The 24,266-nt window shown below is 41.6% G+C and overlaps 1 protein-coding gene across 1 annotated transcript in view; it reads right to left on the bottom strand.

Annotated features, from left to right (window-relative positions):
* zmat3 (zinc finger, matrin-type 3) overlaps nucleotides 1-24,266 on the bottom strand; it is a 100,970-nt gene that overhangs the window by 25,818 nt on the left and 50,886 nt on the right. The window contains exon 4 of the mRNA XM_063047286.1: nucleotides 2,754-2,923. Within this exon, the coding sequence (XP_062903356.1) occupies nucleotides 2,754-2,923 (170 nt within the window). The remainder of the gene's footprint in view (nucleotides 1-2,753; nucleotides 2,924-24,266) is intronic.

Raw genomic sequence — 24,266 nt, 5'->3', positions numbered from 1 at the left:
AGGTGTATCACACATAACACTTTTCCAGACTGAATTCCATCTGCCACTTTTCCATTGTAACCTACAACAAACTTCTATACTAGCCACAACACCTTTGCGTTACCTGCAAACTTACTAACCATTTCCTGATCCAAGTCACTTGTAAGCATTACAAAAAGCAGGGGTTCCAGAACAGATCCCTGCAGAACACCATTAGTCACCCTCTTCCAGGCAGAAAGCTACCACTCTCTACTACCATCTACTACCACCCTCTGAGCCTTCTATGGGCAAGTCAATTTCGAATCTATGCAGCCAAGTTTCCATGGATCCATACTTCATGTCTTTCTGGATGAGCCTGTCATGGGGAATCTTGTCAAATGTTACAATAATATATATATATACACATCAATCACTCTACCTCCATCAATGGGCTCAGTTTATCAGCAATCCTTTCTGCAGACCAAAGGATTAAAAAAAATCTTTGGTTCTGCTGCTTCAAGGAAATCAAAAGTTTAGAGGTTATGTTTTGGAATCTTTAAACAAAACAACTTTACACTGTACATTCCTTAGCCTCTTAATATTACAGTTTCAATATACAAACTAGAGAAAAGCAACTTCAGTTTAATATTTTTCCAGGTCCCTTTTTAGCCAAATACAATCATTACTTTTAAAATGCCTGTCGCAAAATGAAGTTCATGTTCAAAAATATCTCTCCTTTTAGTTACCTCCACATCTATTCAGAAGTACACTGCAAAGATATTGTTTAGCAGTACACATTTGTTAGCAGGGGAGATGATAAGGAAGAAGATCCATCACTACACTCACTAAGTACAAAATAATTAGTGTACAATTTATCTTAAAAAGTTATACAGGATACAAGATGAGAAATAAACCAAAGCTTTGTAAATAGCAACAAAATAAACCAGAAACATGACAAAATCTGCAGATGCTGGAAATCCAAGCAACACACGCAAAGTGCTGGAGGAACTCAGCAGGCCAGGCAGCATCTATGGAAAAGAGTACAGTCGATGTTACGGGCTGAGACCTTTCAGTAAGACTGGAGAAAAAAAAATGAGAGAGAGTTAAGGGTGGGAGAAGGGGAGGAAGAAACGCAAGGTGATAGGTAAAACAGGGAGGGGGAAGTGTGAAGTAAAGAGCAGGGAAGCAGTTTGGTGAAAGAGATGCAGGCCTGGAGAAGGTGAAAAATAATAGGAGAGGGAAGAAGGCCATGAACCATACCATAGAACCACAGAACATTACAGCACAGAAACAGGCCTTTTGGCCCTTCCTGGCTGTGCCAAACCATTTTTCTGCCTAGTCCCACTGACCTGCACCTGGACCATATCCTTCCATACACCTCTCATCCATGTACCTGTCCAAGTTTTTCTTAAATGTTAGAAGTGAGCCCACATTTACCACTTCATCTGGCAGCTCATTCCACACTCCCACCACTCTCTGTGTGAAGAAGCCCGCTAATATTCCCTTTAAACTTCTCCCCTTTCACCCTTAACCCATGGCCTCTGTTTTTTTCTTCCCTAGCCTCAGTGGAAAAAGCCTGCTTGCTTTCACTCTATCTATACCCATCATAATTTTATACATCTCTATCAAATCTCCCATCGTTCTTCTACGCTCCAGGGAATAAAGTCCTAACCTATTCAACCTTTCTCTGTAACTCAGTTTCTCAAGTCCCGGCAATATCCTTGTAAACCTTCTCTGCATTCTTGAAAGTGCAGAGAAATGAAGGAAAGAAAAAGGGAGAGGAGCACCAGAGGGAGGCAATGGGCAGGCAAGGAGGTAAGGTGAGAGAGGGAAAAGAGGATGGGAATTGATGAAGAAGAGGGGGAGGGGGGCCTTTACCAGGAAGCTCGAGAAATCGACGTTCATGCCATCAGGTTGGGAGGCTACCCAGATGGAATACAAGGTGCTGCTCCTCCAACCTGAGTGTGGCCTCATCACGACAGTGGAGGAGGCCATGGATGGACATATTGGAATGGGAGTAGGAAGTTGAATTAAAATGGGTGGCCTCTGGGAGATCCCACTTTTTCTGGCAGACAGAACGTAGGTGCTCAGCAAAGTGGTCTCCCAATCTACGTCATGTCTCATCAATATACAAGAGGCCACTCCGGGAGCACCAGATACAATAAATGACCCCAAAAGACTCACAGGTGAAGTGTTGCTTCATCTGGAAGGACTGTTTGGGACCCTGAATGGTAGTGAGGGAGGAGGCGTAGGGGCAGGTGTAGCACTTGCTCCGCTTGCAAGGATAAGTGTCAGGAGGGAGATCACTGGGGAGAGATGATTGTTTAAAGGAGTCGCATAGGGAGTGAGTGATCCCTGCAGAAAGCAGAAAGTGGGGTGGCGGAGGGGAGGGAAAGATGTGCTTGGAGGTTAACCAGAAAGTATGTTATGATTTTTCCCTAATAATATAAAAACTCAGATATTGCTGCAGTGGATGAATATATATCTTTAATATAAATGGAATGCTGTCTGTGCAATATATACTTAGGAGAAGATCAAATGTCAAAATTTTCCTAAGAGGGCACTGCTCCAATATTTGGTGGAGGGTTGGATAAGACATGTAGAGGACGAACACATGGAAGAATAATCATCTTTGTCTGTGACTCTGAAAAAAGCAACTGGTATTTAGAAGACCATTATTGAATCAAACTTTAAGTCTTTTTGTTTATAAATGAAAAATCCATTCACATTATCATAAGTATTATAAGTTATGCTGAAACTCTGAAACTCTGTCATAGAACTCTTAGCATACATACGGAAGTGAATTGGATTTCTGAGCTTCTGACAGCCGCAGTCTCTTGGCATGGTTCTTTCCTTGATAATGTGCTTGTGCCACAGCAGGGGAGCTAAAAGAGGCATCACAGAGTTTGCAGTAATCATTTGCTGTGGCCAGAATCACTCGACCTGCCATCTTGGAGGGTCCTGACTGAGAGAAAAATAAGACATAAATAATTAACATAAAGAAAGTAGATTACAGTATATCCTTCACATAGTACAAGTAGTGAGGGCAAAAAAGGCAATGTTTAAAATGATTAAGTATTCTAGCTATTTAAAATTAAAGTGGAATTAGATATTGTGAGTGCACTTTTATGTCAATACATAGCCATTTCTTCTAAGAAGATGCTTTCTTTCAAACAATCCTGATAGACTGAATTAAAACCTGCTCCACGTGGCTTCTTGGTGGCGAGATTAGACTATTTCTTGTGCATTATGCATAAATAGCAAGTTTACTTTGGCTAAAATTCTTTCAGCCAACACAGTGTAGTAAGATTACAAACAAGGATTTTCATTAATGTTATCTTAGTCAAAAATAACATCGTTATCAGTGTTATTGTATACTACTAAATCAGCTTTGATTGTTATAATTCACACTCTGAACCTTCAAGACTCAAGTGTTACTGAATATGGGAAATGCTTTTGACCCGATAAGACAATGTTACTATCTCTTAGTTAACATCCCTGGAATGCTATGAGTGTGAAAACAAATATCACTAGGCTTTTTCCAATGGCAGATCTGTTGGATATCAATGCAAAGACTACTGTGGTAGTGTACTTTAAAATAAAGACAGACCAGCTAATCACAGCTGTCAATGTAACAGCAGTGGCAGGCAGAACAAAAAAAAACAAGATAAACTTTACTTCAAAAATAATTCAAACCAAAGTCTATTAACAAACTGTGAAGCTGGTTAACACTCTGAAGTTTAAAAGAATAGTCTGCCTGAAAAGTTAAAAACACATTAAGAGATTTAAATTTTAACTATATGGAGTAGTTCCAACAATGAATTAGAAAGATTTTTGTACCTGCTACTAATATGTGAACTACTTAATTTTCCAGAGGCCTTTCCTAAAATCTAATTCCATCTGGAGGAGAATAATAGATGATAAAGGTTACAAAGTGTGTCCTTGACATACCAATAATTCTGCACAAACTAACAGTTGAGCTGAAAGTTCTGCCAGCATCAGTGTAACACGTTTAAAATAATCATAAGGGTTGGGCATTGATAATGTTCTCATGTGTTTAGAAATATTTCGTTTGTTCAGTTTTATTAATCCATAAACAGGAAAAATTTTTGTGGCATGAAACCTTTCCCATCAATCTTTTATGATTAACTAATCGGCATGGGAGATCACTTTATTGATGTAGCAATGGGAAATATGTATCACTTTGTTGGAAATAATGAGCGATAGTTTTTCTTCAATCTGCTTTCTGGATTGACACAAAAATTCATTCCCAGTTAATAGAATTGAATTTATTATTCAGCAACAACTGCATATACCACGAAGATTCTGAAATTTTGCTTTATTTGAGATTCAAAAAGATTCAAGTAGTTGCCAAGCTATACAAAAACTTCTGATTCAACATACTAACTTTTTTTAAAAACTGGTGCATATTTCTTCAGTAAGAAGTAACAGAACCACAGAATATAAACTGAAGCACAGAAAATCATTGAACCCACCATGTCCGTGCTAGCCACTGGTGCTACTGACTTATGTTCCAGCACTTGTAGCTCTGTAGGGGATGATATATCAGGTATACATTTAATACTACTTGAAATATGGCAAGAGCTTCTGGCCTACGGATACAAAATGGTGGAGGAACTCAACAGGTCAGGCAGAATCAATGAAAATGAATAAACAATCAACATTTCAGGCCAAGTCTTTTATCAGGACTGGAATAGAAGGGGAAAGATGCCAGAATAAGATGGTGGGGTAGGGGAAGGAGGACAAGCTAGGTATTAGGTGAAGTGAGGTGGGTGGGATGAAATAAGAAGCTGGGAGGTGATGTGGAAAATGCAAGATGGCTAGAAAAGAAGGAATATAACAGGAGAGGAGAGTGAATCATTGGAGAAAGGGAAGGAAGATGGTCACCAGAGGGAAGGTGACAGGCAGGTAAGAAGAACACGTAAGAGGTCAATGTGGGGAAATGAAGAAGGAGGGAGGAGGGGGGAAAGAAATGACTAAAAGTTGGAGAAATTGATGTTCATGCCATCAGGTTGGAGGTTACCTAGATGAAATAAGGTAGATGAACTTGTAGCACATTAAGAGATTGGCATGTATGACGTGAGCATTCTGAATCTTGACTGAAAGAAGATTATTGTTGGGAGCTTAACATCCAAGGATGCACTCTGTATTGAAAGGATAGGTGGGTAGGCAGAGGGGGCGGGGAGACTCTGTCAGTAAAAATTTTAATCAATTCCTTAGAGGTGACATAGGATTGGAATGTGTAGAATCCTTGCAGGTACTGCTAAGAAACTGCAAGGGTAAAAAGACCCTGAGCGGAGTTTTATATATATATATATAGGCCTCCAAACAGAAGCCAGGATGTTAGGTACAAATTACAGTGGGAAATAGAAAATGCATGTCTAAAGTGCAACGTTACAACTGTCATGGAGGATTTCAATATGCAGGTAGATTGAGAAAAATTGGGTTAGTGCTAGATCTCAAAAGGGAGAACTTGTAGAATGCCTACAAGATGGCTTTCTAGAGCAGCTCGTGATTGAGCCCAGCTATTCTGGATTGGGTGTGGTGCAATGACCAGAATTGATTAGAGAGCTTAAGGTAAAGGAACCCTTAGGGATGAGTGATCATAATATCATAGATTTCACCCTGTAATTTGAGAGGTTGAAGCTAAAGTCAAATGTACTACTACTAGAGTGGAGTAAATAAGAGTACATGAGAGCAAAGCTGATCAAAGTTGATTGGAATGACACACTAGCAGGGATGACCATAGAGCAGCACTGGCTGGAGTTTCTGGGAGCAATTCAGAAGGTGCAGGATAGATACATTCCAAAGAAGTAGTAGTATTCTACCGGTGAGCTCTGATGAAGAGTCTTGGCCCAACACAACAACTGTACTCTTTTCCACAGATGCCACCTGGCCTGCTGAGTTCCTCCAGCATTTTGTGTGTGTTGCTTGGATTTCCAGCATCTGTAGATTTTCTCTGTTAGTAGTATTCTAAAGGCAGGATGACACAATAGTACCTGACAAGGGAAGTCAAAGTCAACATAAAAGCCTAGAGTGAAAATATAATACAGCAAAAGTTAGTGGGAAGTTAGGGGATTGGGAAGCTTTTAGAAACCAACAGAAGGCAACTTAAAAAGTCATAAAGAGGGAAAAGGTAGAAGATGAAGGTAAGCTAGCCAATAATATTGAAGAGGATACCAAAAGTTTCTTCAGATATATAAAGAGTAAAAGAGGGGTGAGAGTACATATCAAACCACTGGAAAATGGTGCAAGAGAGGTAGTAATGGGGGACAAGGAAATGGCAGACAAATTGAATAAGTATTTTGCATTATTCTTCTTCACTGTGGAAGACACTAGCAGTGTGCTGAAAGTTCAATACTGTCAGGGGGCAGAAGTGAGTGAAGTTCCCATTACTAGGGAGGAGGTGCTTGGGAAACTGAAAGGTCTGAAGCTAGATAAACCACCTGGACCAGATGGTCTACACCCTAGGGTTCTGAAAGAAGTGGTTGAAGAGATTGTAGAGGCATTTGTAATGGTCTTTCAAGAATCAGTAAATTCTAGCATGGTTCTGGAGGAATGGAAAATTGCAAATATCACTCCATTCTTCAAGAAGGGAGAGAAGCAGAAGAAAAGGAATTATAGGCCAATTAGTCTGACCACAGTGGTTGAGAAGATGTTGGAGTCTATTGTTAAGGATGTGATTTTGGGGTACTTGGAGACACATGAAAAAAAATAGGCCAAATTCCATTCAGGGAAAATCTTGCCTGACAAGCTTTGAAGAAATAACAAGCGGCATAAACGAAGGAAAATCGGTGGATGTTGTGTACTTGGATTTTCAGAAGGTCTTTGACAAGATGCCACTCATGAGGCTGTTTAACAAGTTAAGAGCCCATGGTGTAGTGGTAGTTAAAAGTGTTATTCCTATGCCACTCAGTTAGACATTCCCACATGGGAGGAGTTCACATACTATACAAGCAGAGTTAGCAATAAAGTTCAGTTGACTATCCTGTCAGAATAGTGTGTTCTGTAACAATCCCTCATTAAAGAATACAACTAGGTGTCAGAAGTGGTTGAGCTTTGATGAACTGGTGCTGAAGATCAAGTGAGATCTCCAACAAGAAAGAACTTACAGTAAGTCTGTTTTTGTTTGTATTTATCTAGGGAAAATATCCAGAGACCTATCAACCCAAATTGCCTATACTAGTTGCTAATTGTATGCACCATGAAGCTGAGTTGAGAACTCCTATTGAAGGCCAAAAAAACCTACAAAGCACTGCTAGCTTATTGCTCCACACCTCTTGCAAATGGCTACAGTCTGTTGGAGCTGTCAATAGGCTGGAGACTGAGAATAAGCCTACCCATTCTTCCTTCCCTTCTCCAACCTCACTTACTGGACTCAAACAAAGTGAGAAAGTTTGAGACAACACAGCATGAGAAAACGAAGAGCATGCACAATCTCAGACAAAGCAAAATCTTTGCGACCTGCCAGGAGTGGTGAAGCTGTTTGGGTTTCAGACCAATTCACTGAAGGAACAACAATCCAGTAGCATGCACCACGATCGTTTATGATCAGAACATCAAGTGGAACAGGTGTGCGCCTGTATGCCTTCAAAGTCTACAAAAGGTAGAGGAAGGAATAGAGTGGCCTGATCCTTATCATGCACCTGTTGAAGAATCTCCATCCACTCCAACACTTACAGGAACCTATACCAGACCGGGTCCGTTGCTGAGTAGCTTAGGGCAAGTGATTAAAAAGGCAGAACAATCCTCTCACTTTACCAGTGTTCAGGTATTTCATGCTGATCTCTATTAGATATAGTGTTTTTTTTAAAATGAGAGTTCTAACGTTGAAAACATTTCACAATATGAGACTGTTCTTCAAAAAGGAATCTGCAAAAAAAAGAGGAAAAAAAGAAAGACAATCATGTTGGCAATTCTTTTTATGTGTAGGTAAGGAGCATTAGTTATGTGCTATGGGTAGGGTGAACTGAATCACTCAATTTCAGTGACTATAATTTCAGTGCAGTTCTATATCCAGGAGGTATATACATAGTTTTTCTTTTTTCAAGGGGAGGTGTTTTGGTAGTTAAGTGTTTATCCTACGCGACTCAGTTAGCCATTCCCACATGGGAGGAGTTCACATACTGTACAAGCAGAGTTATCAATACAGGTTAGTTGAATATCCTGCATGCTGGCCTTCTGTTGTGTGCTCTACACTCTCTCAATATTGAACTCAACACATGGCATTACATTTTAGAATGGAGATGAGGAGGAATTTCTTTCACCGGAGTGGTGAATCTGTGGAATTTGTTGCCACAGGCAGCTATGGAAGCCAAGTCATTTGGCATATTCAAGGCAAAGGTTGATAGATTCTTGTTTAGTCAGGGCATAAAGGGTTATGGGGAGAAGGCAGAAGATTCAGGCTGGGAGAAATAAATGGATCAGCCATGATGAAATGGCAAAGCAGACTCTATTAGCCAAATGGGAGTTAAGATGGGGCTAAACAGCAACTCCTTTGCTTGCATCTTCGGAAACAGCTCTACTTCCATCTTTAAAATCTTTATTTTCCCCTTTTGGGATTCTTTTGAAGACCCTGACCTGGAGTTACATGCAGATTTTGGTTCTTTGCAGGAATGGGACCCATTCTCAGGGTTTCAGGACTGGCTGTTGTTGTTCAGCACGCCAAGAGTTTGGCCTGAGGCTCAACCTAGTGTTTGGAAGCCTAAGATCTCGGGGCTCTGAAGACAGGCAGATCAAGGGTCGGCGTCACGACAGGAGACTCGTGTGTCGTCGGGGAGGCCGGAAAATCTTTTGCTTGGGCCAGAAGACCCAAGATCTTTGTGATCTTCAGGCACAGAGCACGTAAAAAATGACAAAACAGACTTTTTAACATCATAAATCAGCGGGTTGTTGTTATGTCTCCCACTCGCTGTGAAAATAGGGGACGCCTCCCTCTCCCTTATTAGGGAGAGAACCTGTGGTTTGTCAAATGCCAGATGAAATACGATAATCTCTGGGGTAACTGCTAGGTCTATGTCATTGCTGTTCGCCTAGCTCACACTTGTGCTTGGTAGCGAGAGTGCTTTTTTTGCCGGGGGGGGGAATGGGGTATTGTCTTGCTGCCGCTTATTCGTGGGAGGGGGGAGCTGGGGGGGTACTTTAGGGTTCTCATGTTTAACTGTCGTTCATTCTTTGGGGCACTTCTCTGTTTTCGTGGATGTTTTGCGAAGAAAAAGCATTTCAGGATGTATTTTGTATACATTTCTTTGAGAATTAAATTGGACCTTTGAATCTTTGAACCTTTGAATTCTGCTCCTCTACCTCATAGTCTTATGGTCTGATGAGGTGTTGCTTCTCCAACACGAGACTGGCAGAATAGGAGGCCATGGATCGACACATCAGAACGGAAATGGAGATAGGAATTGAAATGGTTGGCCACTAGGAAATTCTGCTTTTTGCGGATGGAGTCGAGACGCTGGACAGAGTGGTCCCCCAATCTACGTCAAGTCTCACCAATGAAGAGGGATTCGCATCAAGAATACTGGACACAATTGACAACCCCAACAGCTTTGCAGATGAAGTTCGTTGCCTCAACTAGGAGGCCTGTTTGGGGCCCTGAATGGAGATGAGGGAGGAGGTAAATGGGCAGGTGTAGCACTTGTGGGGACAAGCATCAGGAGGGAGAGAAAAATAGACAAGGGAATCACAGAAGGAGCAATCCCTGTGGAAAGCAGAGAGTGGGGGCTGGCGAAAGATATAAAGATGTGTTTGGTGGTTGGGTCCCATTGAAGATGGTGGAAGTTGCAGAGAACCATGTGTTAGATGCAGAGGCTCATGGGTGGTAGGCAAGAACAAGAGCAACTCTATCCCTGTTAAGGCGGCAGGAATGTCCTGGAAAGTCTCATCCTGGGAAAAGATGCAGTGATGATGATGGAACTGAGAAAAGGGAATGGCATTTTTACAGGAAAATGGGTGGGAAGAGGTATAGACAAAATAGCCATGGAAATTGATAGGTTTATAAAAGATATTGGTAGAGTGTTTGCCTCCACTGATGAACACAGATCGAGAAAGGGGAGAGCCACATCATAAATGGAACAAGTGAATTTAAAGCCAGGGTGGAAGTTGGAAGCAAAGTTGATGAAATTGACAAGCTCAGCATGGGTACAATAAGCAACACCAATGCAGTTATCAATGCAGTGCAGAAAGAATTGCGGGAGCTTTACCAGGGAAAGCTTGGAACATAGACTGTTCTATGTAGGCAACAAAAAGGCAGGCATTGCTGAGGCCCATGCAGGTGCCCATGGCTACACCTTTCAGTTTGAAGGAAGTGGAAGGAACCAAAAGAGAAATTCTTGAGGGTGAGGACCAGTTCTGCCAAACGGTGAAGGGTGGTGATGGAGGGGAACTAGTTGCATCTGTTGTCAAGAAAAAAGCAGAGAGCTTTAGGCCTTCATGATGGTGGGGGGCGGGGGGAGGTAGGAGTGTAGAGGCACAGGATATCTATGGTGAGAATAAGACAATCTAGGACCAGGGAGTTGTAAGTTGTTGAAGAGACCAAGAGCATGTAAAGTGTGTCATCTACTTCTGCCTCTACTTCCCCATTTATTACCAAACCTCAAGGATCCCATCAATCATCTTAGATCGAAGCCTACTGATTTCAAAGTTAAGAGTAAATATATTATCAAAGTGCATATATGTCACTATATACAACCTTGAGATTTGTTTGTTTGTGGGCATACTCATAATAGAATCAATGAAAGACTTCACACATCAGGGTGGACAACCAGTGTGCAAAAGACAACTGCGGCAAGAAAAAAAATAGTAGTACCAATGACATAGGTAGGAAAAGGGAGAAGATCCTGAAAACAGACTACAGGAAGTTAGGAAAGAAGTTAAGAAACAGGACCTCAAAGGTAGTAATCTTGGAATCACTGCTGTGCCATGCAACATTGAGTATCAGAATAGAGTGAGGCGGAGAATAAATGCGTGGCTGAGGGATTGGAGCAGGGGGCAGGGATCATTGGGATCTCTCTTGGGGCAGGCATGACCTGTACAAAAAGGATGGGTTGCACTTGAGTCTGGGGGAGACCAATATCCTGGCAGGGAGGTTTGCTAAGGCTATTGGGGAGAGTTTAAACTAGAATAGCTGGGAGTGGGGGGCAAACTGATGAGACGGAGGAGGGGCAGTTGGCTCACAAATCAAGAAAGCTTGTAGACAGTGTGAGAGGGACGACAGGGAGGTGATAGAGGAGGGATGCACTCAGACTGATGGTTTGAGATGTGTCTATTTTAATGCAAGGAGTATCATGAAAGAAGTAGTTGAGCTTAGAGCATAGATAAGCACTTGCAGCTATGATGTTGTGGTCATTAGAGAGACTTGGATGCCTCAGGGGTATGAATGGCTACTTAGAGTGCCAGACTTTAGATGTTTCAGAAAGGACAGGGAGGGAGGTAAAAGAGGTGGGGGCATGGCATTGCGGATCTGAGATATTGTCACGGCTGCAGGAAAGGAGGAAGTCATGGAGGGATTGTCTACGGAGTCTCTGTGGGTGGAAGTTAGGAACAGGAAGGGGTCAATAACTCTGCTGGGTGTTTTTTATAGACCACCCAATAGTAACAGGGACATGAAGGAGCAGATAGGGAGACAGATTCTGGACCGGTGCAATAATAAGAGGGTTGTCATGATGGGAGATTTGAATTTCCCCAATATTGATTGGCATCTCCCAAGAGCAAGGGGTTGAGATGGGGTGGAGTTTGTTAGGTGTGTTCAGGAAGGTTTCCTGAAACAATATGTAGATAAGCCTACAAGAGGAGAGGCTGTACTTGATCTGGGAAATGAACTTGGTCAGGCGTCAGATCTCTCAGTGGGAGAATATTTTGGAGCTAGTGATCAGAAGTTGCAGAACCTGGACCTCTGTATCTCCCTGTGCAATTGGATCCTCAACTTCCTAACTGGAGGACCACAGTCTGTGTGGATTGGTGATAACGTATCCTCCTCGCTGACAATCAACACTGGCGCACCTCAGGGGTGTGTGCTTAGCCCACTGCTCTACTCCCTGTATACACATGACTGTGTGGCTAGGCATAGCTCAAATACCATCTATAAATTTGCTGACGATACAACCATTGGTGATAGAATCTCAGGTGGTGACGAGAGGGAGTACAGGAGTGAGATATGCCAACTAGTGGAATAGCACCACAGCAACAACCTGGCATTCAACGTCAGTAAGATGAAACAGCTGATTGTGGACTCCAGGAAGGGTAAGACGAAGGAGCACATACCAATCTTCATAGGGGGATCAGAAGTGGAGAGAGTGAGCAGCTTCAAGTTTCTTGGTGTCAAGATCTCTGAGGATCTAACCTGGTCCCAACGTATTTATGTAGTTATAAAAAAGGCAAGACAGCGGCTATACTTTATTAGGAGTTTGAAGAGATTTGGCATGTCAACAAATACACTCAAAAACTTCTATAGTTATACCATGGAGAGCATTCCAACGGGCTGCATCACTGTCTGGTATGGAGGGGCTACTGCACAGGACTGAAAAAAGCTGCAGATCTGGTCAGCTCCATCTTGGCACTAGCCTACAAAGTACCCAGGATATCTTTAGGGAGCGGTGTCTCAGAAAAGCAGTGCCCATTATTAAGGACCTCTAGCACCCAGGACTTTTCTCACTGTTACCATCCGGTAGAAGATACAGAAGCCTGAAGGCACACACGCAGCAAATCAGGAACAGCTTCTTCCCATCTGCCATCCGATTCCTAAATGGACGTTGAAGCTTTGGACACGACCTCACTTTTTTAATATACAGTATTTCGGTTTTTGCACATTTTTGAAATCTATTCAATATATGTAATTCATTTATTATGTTTTTTTTCTCTCTCTCTGCTAGATTATATATTGCAATGAATTGTTGCTGCTAAGTTAATAAATTTCACGTCACATGCCGGTGATAATAAACCTGATTCTGATTCTAATTCTATCTCCTTTACCATAGCATTGGAGAGGGATAGGAACAGAGAAGTTAGGAAAGCATTTAATTGGAGTAAGGGAAATATAAAGCTATCAGGCAGGAACAGAAATTGGGAACAGATGTTCTCAGGGAAATGTATAGCAAAAATGTGGCAAAGGTTCAGGGGATATTTGTGTGGCGTTCTGCACAGGTACATTCCAATGAGGCAGGGAAAGGATGGTAGGGTACAAGAACCGTGGTGTACAAACATGTTGAAAATCTAGTCAAGAAGAAAAGAAAAGCTTACGAAAGGTTCAAAAAACTAGGTAATTATAGAGATCTAGAAAATTATAAGGCTAGCAGGAAAGAGCTTAAGAATGAAATTAGGAGAGCCAGAAGGGGACATGCGAAGGCCTTGGCAAGCAGAATTAAGGAAAACCCCAAGGCATTCTACAAGTATGTGAAGAGCAAGAGGATAAGATGTAAGACAATAGGACCAATCAAGTGTGACAGCGGAAAAGTGCGTAAGGAACCGGAGGAGATAGCAGATGTACTTAATGAATACTTTGTTTCACTATTCACTACGGAAAAGGACCTTGGCGATTGTAAGTATGACTTACAATGGACTGAAAAGCTTGAGCATATAGACATTAAGTAAGAGGATGTGCTGGAGCTTTTGGAAAGCATCAAGTTGGATAAGTCACTGGGACCAGACGAGATATACCCCAGGCTACTGTGGGAGGTGAGGGAGGAGATTGCTGAGCCTCTGGCGTTGATCTTTCCAACATCAATAGGGATGGGAGAGGTTCCTAAGGATTGGAGGGTTGCAGATGTTGTTCCCTTATTCAAGAAAGGGAGTAGAGATAGCCCAGAAAATTATAGACCAGTGAGTCTTACTTCAGTGGTTGGTAAGCTGATGGAGAAGATCCTGAGAAGCAGGAATTATGAACATTTGGAGAGGCATAATATGATTAGGAATAGTCAGCATGGCTTTGTCAAAGGCATGGCTTACGAGACTGACTGAATTTTTTTGAGGATGTGACTAAACACATTGATGAAGGTAGAGCAGATGTAGTGTATATGGATTTCAGCAAGGCATTTGATAAGGCACCCCATGCAAGGCTTAATGAGAAAGTAAGGAGACACAGGATCCAAGGGGACCTTGCTTTGTGGATCCAGAATTAGCTTGCCCACAGAGGACAAAGAGCGATTGTAGACAGGTCATATTCTGAATGGAGATTGGTGACTAGTGGTGTGCCCTAGGGATCTGTTCTGGGACCCCTTCTCTTTGTGATTTTTATAAATGACCTGGATGAGGAAGTGGAGGGATGGGTTAGTAAATTTGTTGATGACACAAAGGTTGGGGGTGTTGTGGGTCATGTGGAGGGCTGTTAGAGGTTACAGCAGGACATCGACAGGATGCAAAACTGGGCTGGGAAGTGGCAGTTGGAGATCAACCCAGTTAAGTGTGAGGTAGTTCATTTTGGTAGGTCAAATATGATGGCAGAATATAGTATTAATGTTGAGACTCTTTGCAGTGTGGAGGATCAGAGGGAGCTTGGAGTCCGAATCCATTGGACACTCAAAGCTGCTGTGCATCCTCTGGATAGCCCCCCCCCCCTTGTCTTTCTCCCTGGGCCTCCTGTCCCATGATCCTCTCATATCCCTTTGCCAATCACCTGTCCAGCTCTTGGCTCCATCCCTCCCCCTCCTGTCTTCTCCTATCATTTTGGATCTCCCCCTCCCCCTCCCACTTTCAAATCTCTTACTAACTCTTCCTTCAGTTAGTCCTGACAAAGGGTCTCAGCCTGAAACATCGACTGTACCTCTCCTAAAGATGCTGCCTGGCCTGCTGCGTTCACCAGGAACTTTGACGTGTGTTGCTTGAATTTCGAGCATCTGCAGAATTCCTGTTGTTGGCGCAGGTTGACTCTGTGGTTAAGAAGACATACGGTGCACTGGCTTTCATGAACTGTGGGATTGAGTTCAAAAGCTGAGAGGTAACGTTACAGCTGTATTGGAGACTGCCTTATAAGAATAGATTGAGTGAACTTGGCCTTTTCTCCTTGGAGCGACTGAGGATGAAAGGTGACCTGATAGAGGCGTATAAGATGATGAGAGGCATTGATTGTGTGGATAGTCAGAGGCTTTTTCCCAGGGCTGAAATGGCTAACACGAGAGGGCACAAATTTAAGGTGCTTGGAAATAGGTACAGAGGAGATATCAGGGTACGTTTTTTTATGCAGAGAGTACTGAGTGCATGGAATGGGCTACCAGCAACGGTGGTGGAGGCAGGTACAATAGGGTCTTTTAAGAGATTCCTGGATAGGTACATGGAGCTTAGAAAAATAGAGGGCATGGGTAACCCCAAGTAATTTCTAAAGTAAGTGGATGTTCGGCACAGTATTGTTTGCCAAATGGCCTGCATTGTGCTATAGGTTTTCTACAATAATGAATAAATAAGGAATACGTATTTGAAAACATGAGATGAAGAGTTCTTGAAAGTGAGTCCATAGGTTGTGGGAACAGTTCAGTGATGGAGCAAGTGAAGTTGAGTGAAGTTATCTCTTCTGGTTCAAGGGACTGATTTTTGAGGGGTAGTAACTGTTTCTGAACCTGGTGGTGTGAATTCTGAGGCTCCTGTACCTTCTTCCTGATGGTAGCAGTGAGCAGGTCCTGGTGGTGGGGGTCCCTGATGAATGATGCTTCTTTGCTGTGACAGCATTTCACGTATATGTGCTCAATAGTGGGGAGGGCTTTAACCGTGATGTACTGGGCTGTATCCACTACTTTTTGTAGTATTTTCCATTCAAGGGCATTGGGGTGTCCATACCAGCCTGTGATGCAGCCAGCCAATATACTCTCAACCATCCATATGTACTTGTTTGTCAAAGTTTTAGATGTCAGGCCGAATTTTCGCAAAATTCTAAGGAAGTAGAGGTGCTGCCAGGCTTCTTCATAATTAAAGTTGCTGACCCTCTCCACCTCCGATTGCTCAATGAGGACAGGCTCTTGGACCTCTGGTTTCATTCTCATGAAGACAATAGTTAGCTCCTTGGTCTTGCTGACATGAGTGAGAGGTTTTTGTTGTAGCACCACTCAACCAGATTTTCAATCTCCCTCCTATATGCTGATTTGTCACCACCTTTGATTCAGCCAACGAGAGTGGTGTCTTCAGTAAATTCAAATAAGGCATTGCAGCTATGCTTAGATACACAGTCATAAGTGTAGAGCGAGCACAGCAGCAGTCTAGACACACAGCCTTGTGGTACACTTGCGCTGATGGAGATTGTGGAGGAGATGTTGTTGGCAATCCGAACTGACTGGGTCTGCGTGAGGAAATTGAGGAACCAATTGCACAAGGAAATATTGAGGTCTCAAAGACTATTGATTAGTTTTGAAAGGAGGATAGTTATGGATGCCAAGCTGTAGTCGATAAAGAGTATCCTGATGTATGCATTTTTGCTCTCCAAATGTTCCAGGGTTGAGTGAAGAGTCAACGAAATGACATCTGCTGCGGACCTGTGCACAGCCTTCCACTAAGGTTCTTCTAATCAAGTGTATTTTTCCTGTCTGGGATCCTCATAATTTTATGCACCTCAAGTAAATCTTTCCTCAACTTCCACTGTTGCAAAAGTGACTAAGTTTCTTCAGGTATTCCTCAAAACTATAACTTTTCATTCCTGACAACATTCTCTTAATTCTCCTAAGTACTCTTTCAGGTATTATTACGTCTTTCCTTTAACGTAGTTACAGTACATGCTACTTTTGTTATAATTTTTTTATATACACACAACCGCAGCACAATATCCCTTATCTTACACTTAAGGTTCCAGGTTCAAAGTCCATTTATTATCATATTTAAGTAAAATTCATCTTCTATAGACAGCCACTAAATGAAGAAAACTATGGAAACCATTCATAGAAAAACACCAACCTCCCTCCACGCACAAAAAAACAAATCGCGCAAACGGCAACAAGAACATCAAACCTTCAGCCACACGCAAAAAACACATAAGTCGTGAAAACAACAAGGAAGAATGAACAAAAACACAGAATATAAAAACGGAAAATTGAAATCGCCTCGATGATTTCAATCTTCCTCAGTGCTTTAATAGGTGCTTTAATAGGTGAGTCAATCATGGGCTCATTTCTTGCGTTTCTAAGCTTCTTGACTGGCTGGCACCTGGAACCTTCTCGGAGACAGTAAAATGCCAAATTGCTCAATCAGCCCAAAACACACCTTCAAACAGTAAATCACAGGCTCCAACAGTACCAGAAACACATTTAAGAGAAAAAGAAAACATTAAAAATGTGAAAGAAAGAGTTTCGTGGACTGTCTGAAAGAAGTTCACTGGTGCCATTGATTGCACAGTTAATCAATAAAGCATCCATTTAAGCACTTAGTTGATCTGTCAAGTTATTAATAAGGACCTGTGAACATATATATTCCAAAGTTTTGGTATTCCTCCACTTTATACTTTTGTTTTGTTTCTTGTCCTCTAATACATCCATTCACATTTCTCTGAATTTTCTGTATAAATGACGAGGCACTTCTATTTTGCTGCAGTCAAAAACATTTTACCTCAATGTCATCTGCAAGACAAATTCTTGAGTCATTTGCAAAACTTTTTTTTAAAATCATTCCACCGATATCAAATCCAAGTTTATTGTCAGATGGACAAGTACATTTATGCACGGGTGCAATGAAAAATATCAATCCAAATCATTAATATATTCTATTTTCTGAAGACTGAACTGCATGTAACAGCCTTACTGTCACAAGAACATCCACAACAATTACCCTTGTTTCATGCCACTCAGCAAACTTCAGCTTCAATTTTCCACTACCCTAGATCCAATGAGTTTTTATTTCTTTGACATTTGAGTTCTTTAGGACCTCGTTAAGACCCTTGTTAAAAATCTGCATAGACTATATTAGACATGTATCCTCACTAAATATCCTTATCATCACTCAAAAAGGTCCTTCTTTAAGAAGCCATAATTTTCCCATAATAAATTCATGCTAACAAGATTAATCTTCTAAATTAAGTTACACTGCCCCTCAGAATTGATTACAATAGCTTGTCCTTCAGCAAAATTAACTGGTCTGTAACTACTCTGTTTCTTCCTTCCTCCCTTAGGACAGCTGTACAACATAAGTGGCTCTCCAATCCTTAGTATTACTTCTTTGGTCGGGAAGAATTAAATAAAACTGTCAGAATCTCTCAGCAATTTTCTCTCTTGCTTTTTTTTAAAAAACAGTATGATATGTTCAGCCTTAGTGATTTATCCACTTTCATTCAACCGAAACACTTTAACACTTCCTCTCCTGTTATGCTTAACCCATCCAATATTAAACACTTCTTCTTTGCATGACTGCATTGTTTGCTATTATGTTAAGAAAGCGACAATGTACTCACCAAGAATCTATACAAATAGGCCATCTTTCTCATCCCTATAGACTACAAGTTATTCTCTTGCTCCTTATGTACATAGCAAATATCTTTGGATTTCAAAAAAAAATTACTCAGTACTTTTTTTATGTCCACTCTGTTTTCAGAATTTCACCTTTATTTTCTCCCCCATATCTTCTATACTCTTTCAGTTTAAGCTCATGCTATTCAAAATCCCAACATAGATTAGATAGTTATTCCTTTCTCCCATCTCATCCCTCTATTGGCCTCATCATTCAGTGAGTTCCAAATATCCCACCCATTTCATAGGTGCTATTCTGATAGATCAATGGTAAACGTTTCATGACAATATAGATAGTTTACCAAAACCTAGATTATTTTCATCTGGTCACCTAATTTTACTCAGGAAGTTACTTATTAGCTATTTGCAAGCATATAGAGTCATAAAGTCACAGAAAAGTACAGCACAGAAACAGGACCTTCGGCCCATCTAGTACATGCCGAAACCCTTTAAACTGCCTACTCCCATCGACCTGCACCAGCACCAGGGCCTTCATACCTCTACCATCCATGTACTTATCCAAAAACACTTGAATGTTGAAACTGAACTCAAATGAACCACTTGTGCTGGCAGCTTGTTCCACACTCTCACAACCCTCTGAGCGAAGAAGCTTCCCCTTATGATCCCCTTAAACTTTTCACCTTTCACCCTTAACCCATGACCTCTGATTGTAGTTCCACCCAATCTCAGTGGAAAAAGCCTACTTGCATTTACTCTATCTATACCCCTCATAATTTTGTATATCTTTATCAAATCTCCTCTCAATCTTCTACATTCTAAGGAATAAAGTCCTAACCTATTCAATTTTTCCTTATAACTCAGGCCCTCCAGACCCAGCAACATTCTTGAAAATTTTCTCTGTATGCTTTCAAACTTATTTACATCTTTCCTGTAGGTAGGTGACCAAAACTGCACACAATACTCCAAATTAGGCCTCAAAAATGTCTGACACAACTTCAACATAACATCCCACCTCCTGTACTCAATACTTAGATTTATGATGGCCAATGTGCCAAAAACTTTCTTTATGACCCTATTAACTAGTGATGCCACTTTCAATGAATTATGGACTTGTACTCCCAGATCCCTTTGTTCTACCACACTCCTCAGTGCCTTACAACTCACTGTGCAAGGCCTACACAGTCGGTTCTAGTTGGTTCTACCGAAGTGCAACACCTCACACTTGTCTGCATTAAATTCCATCTGCCATTTTTCATCCCTTTTTCCCAAATCATCCAGATCCCTCTGCAAGCCATCATAGCCTTCCTCCCTGTCCACTACATCCCGAATCTTAGTGCCGTCCGCGAATTTGCTGATCCAGTTAAACCACATTGTCATCCACATCAACGATTTGGATGATAAACATGGGACCTTGCAGCACTCCACGGGTCACAGGCCTCCAGTCAGAGAGGCAACCATTTACTACCACTATCTGGCTTCTCCCATAAAGCGACTGTCTAATCCAATTTCCTACCTCATCTTGAATGTCGAGTGATTGGACTTTCTTGACCAACCTTCCATGCGGAACCTTGTCAAATCTTGAAGTCCATGTGACAATATCCAGTGCCTTGCCTTCATCCACTTTCCTGGTAACTTAACCATATAACCATATAACAATTACAGCACGGAAACAGGCCATCTCGGCCCTTCTAGTCCATGCCAAACTCTTACTCTCACCTAGTTCCACCGAACTGCACTCAGCCCATAACCCTTCATTCCTTTCCTGTCCATATATCTATCCAATTTAACTTTAAATGACAACATCGAACCTGCCTCAACCACTTCTGCTGGAAGCTCTGAGTAAAGAAGTTCCCCTTCATGTTACCCCTAAACTTTTGCCCTTTAACTCTCAACTCATGTCCTCTTGTTTGAATCTCCCCTACTCTCAATGGAAAAAGCCTATCCACGTCAACTCTATCTATCCCCCTCATAATTTTAAATACCTCTATCAAGTCCCCCCTCAACCTTCTATGCTCCAAAGGATAAAGACCAAACTTATTCAACTTTTCTCTGTAACTTAGGAGATAAAACTCAGGCAACATTCTAGTAAATCTCCTCTGTACTCTCTCAATTTTATTGACATCTTTCCAATAATTCGGTGACCAGAACTGTACACAATACTCCAAATTTGGCCTTACCAATGCCTTATACAATTTCAACATTACATCCCAACTTCTATACTCAATGCTCTGATTAATAAAGGCCAGCATACCAAAAGCTTTCTTCACCACCCTATCCACATGAGATTCCACCTTCAGGGAACTATGCACCATTATTCCGAGATCCCTCTGTTCTACTGCATTCTTTAATGCCCTACCATTTACCATGTATGTCCTCTTTTGATTAGTCCTACCAAAATGTAGCACCTCACATTTAACAGCATTAAACTCCATCTGCCATCCTTCAGCCCACTTTTCTAACTGGCCTAAATCTCTCTGCAAGCTTTGAAAACCAACTTCATTATCCACAACTCCACTTATCTTAGTATCATCTGCATACTTACTAATCCAGTTTACCACCCCATCATCCAGATCATTAATATATATGACAAACAACATTGGACCCAGTACAGATCCCTGAGGCACACCACTGGACACCATGCACCAATCTGACACACAGTTATCCACCACTACTTTCTGGCATCTCCCATCCAGCCACTGCTGAATCCATTTCACTACTTCGATATTAATACCTAACGATTGAACCTTCCTAACTAACCTTCCATGTGGAACCTTGTCAAAGGCCTTACTGAAGTCCATATAGACAACATCCACCGCTTTACCCTCATCAACTTTTGTAGTAACCTCATCAAAAAATTCAATAAGATCTCTCAAACATGACCTTCCACGCACAAATCCATGTTGACTGTTCCTAATCGGACCCTGTCTATCCAGATAATTATATATGCCATCTCTAAGAATACTTTCCATCAATTTACCCACCACTGACGTCAAACTCACAGGCCGATAATTTCTAGGTTTACTCTTAGAACACTTTTTAAACAATGGAACAACATCAGCAATACGCCAATCCTCCGGCACCATCCCCGTTTCTAATGACATTTGAAATATTTCTGACAGAGCCCCTGCTATTTCCACACTAACTTCCCTCAAGGTCCTAGGGAATGTCCTGTCAGGACCCGGAGACTTATCCACTATTATATTCCTTAAAAGCACCAGTATTTCCTCTTCTTTAATCATCATACTTTCCATAACTACCCTTCTTGTTTCCTTTACCTTATACAATTCAATATCCTCCTCCTTAGTGAATACTGAAGAAAAGAAATTGTTCAAAATCTCTCCCATCTCTTTTGGCTCTGCACGTAGCCATCCACTCTGATTCTCTAAGGGACCAATTCTATCCCTCACTATCCTTTTGCTATTAATATAACTGTAGAAACCCTTTGGATTTATTTTCACCTAACTTGCCAAAGCAGCCTCATATCGTCTTTTAGCTGTTCTAATTTCTTTCTTAAGATTCTTTATACTCCTCGGGCACCTCATTTACTCCATGCTGCCTGTATTTTTTATAGATCCCTCTCTTTTCCCGAACCAAGTTTCCAATATCCCTTGAAAACTATGGCTCTCTCAAACTTTTAACCTTTCCTTTCAACCTAACAGGAACATAAAGATCCTGTACCCTCAAAATTTCACCTTTAAATGACCTCCATTTCTCTATTACATCCTTCCCATAAAACAAATTGTCCCAACCCACTCCTTCTAAATCCTTTCACATCTCCTCAAAGTTAGCCTTTCTCCAATCAAAAATCTCAACCCTGGGTCCAGTCCTATCCTTCTCCGTAATTATATTGAAACTAATGGTATTATGATCACTGGACCCGAAGTGCTCCCCAACACATACCTCCGTCACCTGCCCTACCTCGTTCCCTAACAGGAGATCCAACACTGCCCCTTCTCCAGTTGGTACCTCTATGTATTGCTGCAGAAAACTATCTTGCACACATTTTACAAATTCCAAACCATCCAGCCCTTTTACAGAATGAGCTTCCCAGTCAGTGTGGAAATTTAAAATCTCCCACAATCACAACCTTGTGCTTACTACAAATATCTGCTATCTCCTTACAACTTTGCTCCTCCAGTTCTTGCTCCTCATTAGTTGGTCTATAATACACCCCTATAAGCTACACCTTTCCCATTCCTCAATTCCACCCAAATAGCCTCCCTAGACGAGTCCTCTAATCTATCCTGCCAAAGCACCGCTTTTATATTTTCTATGACAAACAATGCAACACCTCCCTCCTTGCCCCTTCGATTCTATCACACCTGAAGCAACAAAATCCAGGAATATTTAGTTGCCAATTACACCCCTCCTGCAACCATGTTTCACTAATAGCTACAACATCATAAAAATAGCTACAACTTTCACAAAAAAACTCTAAGATTGGTTAGACATGGCCTACCACGCACAAAGCCATGCCGACTATCCTTAATCAGTCCAAATACTTATATATCCGGTTCCTTAGAATACCTCCCAATAACATTCCCACTACTAATGTCAGACTCACCAGCCTATAATTTTCTGGTTTATGTTTACAGCCTTTCTTAAACAGTGGAAAATTGGCTATTTTCCAATCCTCTGGTACCTCTTCTGTTGCTAAGGATAATTTAAATATCTCTGCTAGATAATTTCTGCTTTTGCCTCCCCTCGTTCCAAGGGAACACCTTGTCAGGCCCTGGGGATTTATCCACCCTGACTTGCCTCAGGACAGCAAACACCTTCTCCTCTGTAATCTGTACAGGGTCCCCGAAAGTGATGCCGCTTTGTTTCACTTCTATAGACTCTGTGCCCATCTTCTGAGTAAATACAAATGCAAAAAATGTATTTAAAATCTCCCCCATCTCTTTTAGCTCCACAAATGGATTACCATTCTGATCTACTAGAGAATCAATTTTGTCCCTTACAATCCTTTTGGTCTTAACATATCTATAGAAGCCCTTAGGATTCCCTTCATCTTGTCTGACAAGGCTACCTCATGCCTTCTTTTAGCCCTCTTTCTTTCGTAAGCATTATGCTCCATAAGCACCTCCTTTGCTCCTATCTTCCTATACCTGATGTGCAGCTTCTTTTTTTCTTAGCCAAGGCCTCAATATCTCTTGAAAACCAAGGTTCCCTACACTTGTTATCTTTACCTTTTATTCTGACAAATTTTGTATTCTCAAGATTTCACTTTTGAAGGCCTCTCATACCAAGTACACATTTGCCAGAAAGCAGCCTGTCCCAATCCACACTTGTCAGATCATTTCAGATACCATCAAAATTAGCCTTGCTCCAAGTTAGATCTCAGCCCCGCAGACCAGAATTATCTTTTGCATATTTACTTTGAAACTAATGACATCAAGAATGCCTACTGTACTATCCCATGCCCTCACTTCAGGAAGTCTGATCACGTGGCTGTACTTCTACTCCGGGTATAGGCAGAGACTGAAGACTGCAGCACCAGTAGTGAGGACCAAGAAGGTATGGACAAGGGAAGCACAGGAGCAGCTACAGGACCGCTTTGGATCGGTGGACTGGACTGTATTCGTGGATTCATCTTCAAACCTGGATGAGTATGCTGCAGTTGTTACTGACTTCATTAAAACCTGTGTGGATGAGTATGTACATTCCCAAACCAAAAGCCGTGGATGAACCAGTAGGTACGTCATCTGCTGAAGGCTAGATCTGTGGCATTCAATTCTGGCTACCCAGGCCTCTACCAGAAAACCAGGTATGATTTGCAGAAGGCTGTTTCAAGGGCGAAGAGACAATTTCAAACGAGGTTGGAGGTGACATCAGATGTACAACAACTCTGGCATAGTTTGCAAGACATTACTTCCTACAAAGTGAAACCCAGTAGCATGAATGGCAGCGATGCTT

This window comes from Mobula hypostoma, chromosome 4 (genome assembly GCF_963921235.1).
Source record: "Mobula hypostoma chromosome 4, sMobHyp1.1, whole genome shotgun sequence".
NCBI lineage: Eukaryota > Metazoa > Chordata > Chondrichthyes > Myliobatiformes > Myliobatidae > Mobula > Mobula hypostoma.
The sequence above is the reverse complement of the archived record's forward strand: the minus strand, read 5'-3'. Positions and strand labels throughout refer to the sequence as shown.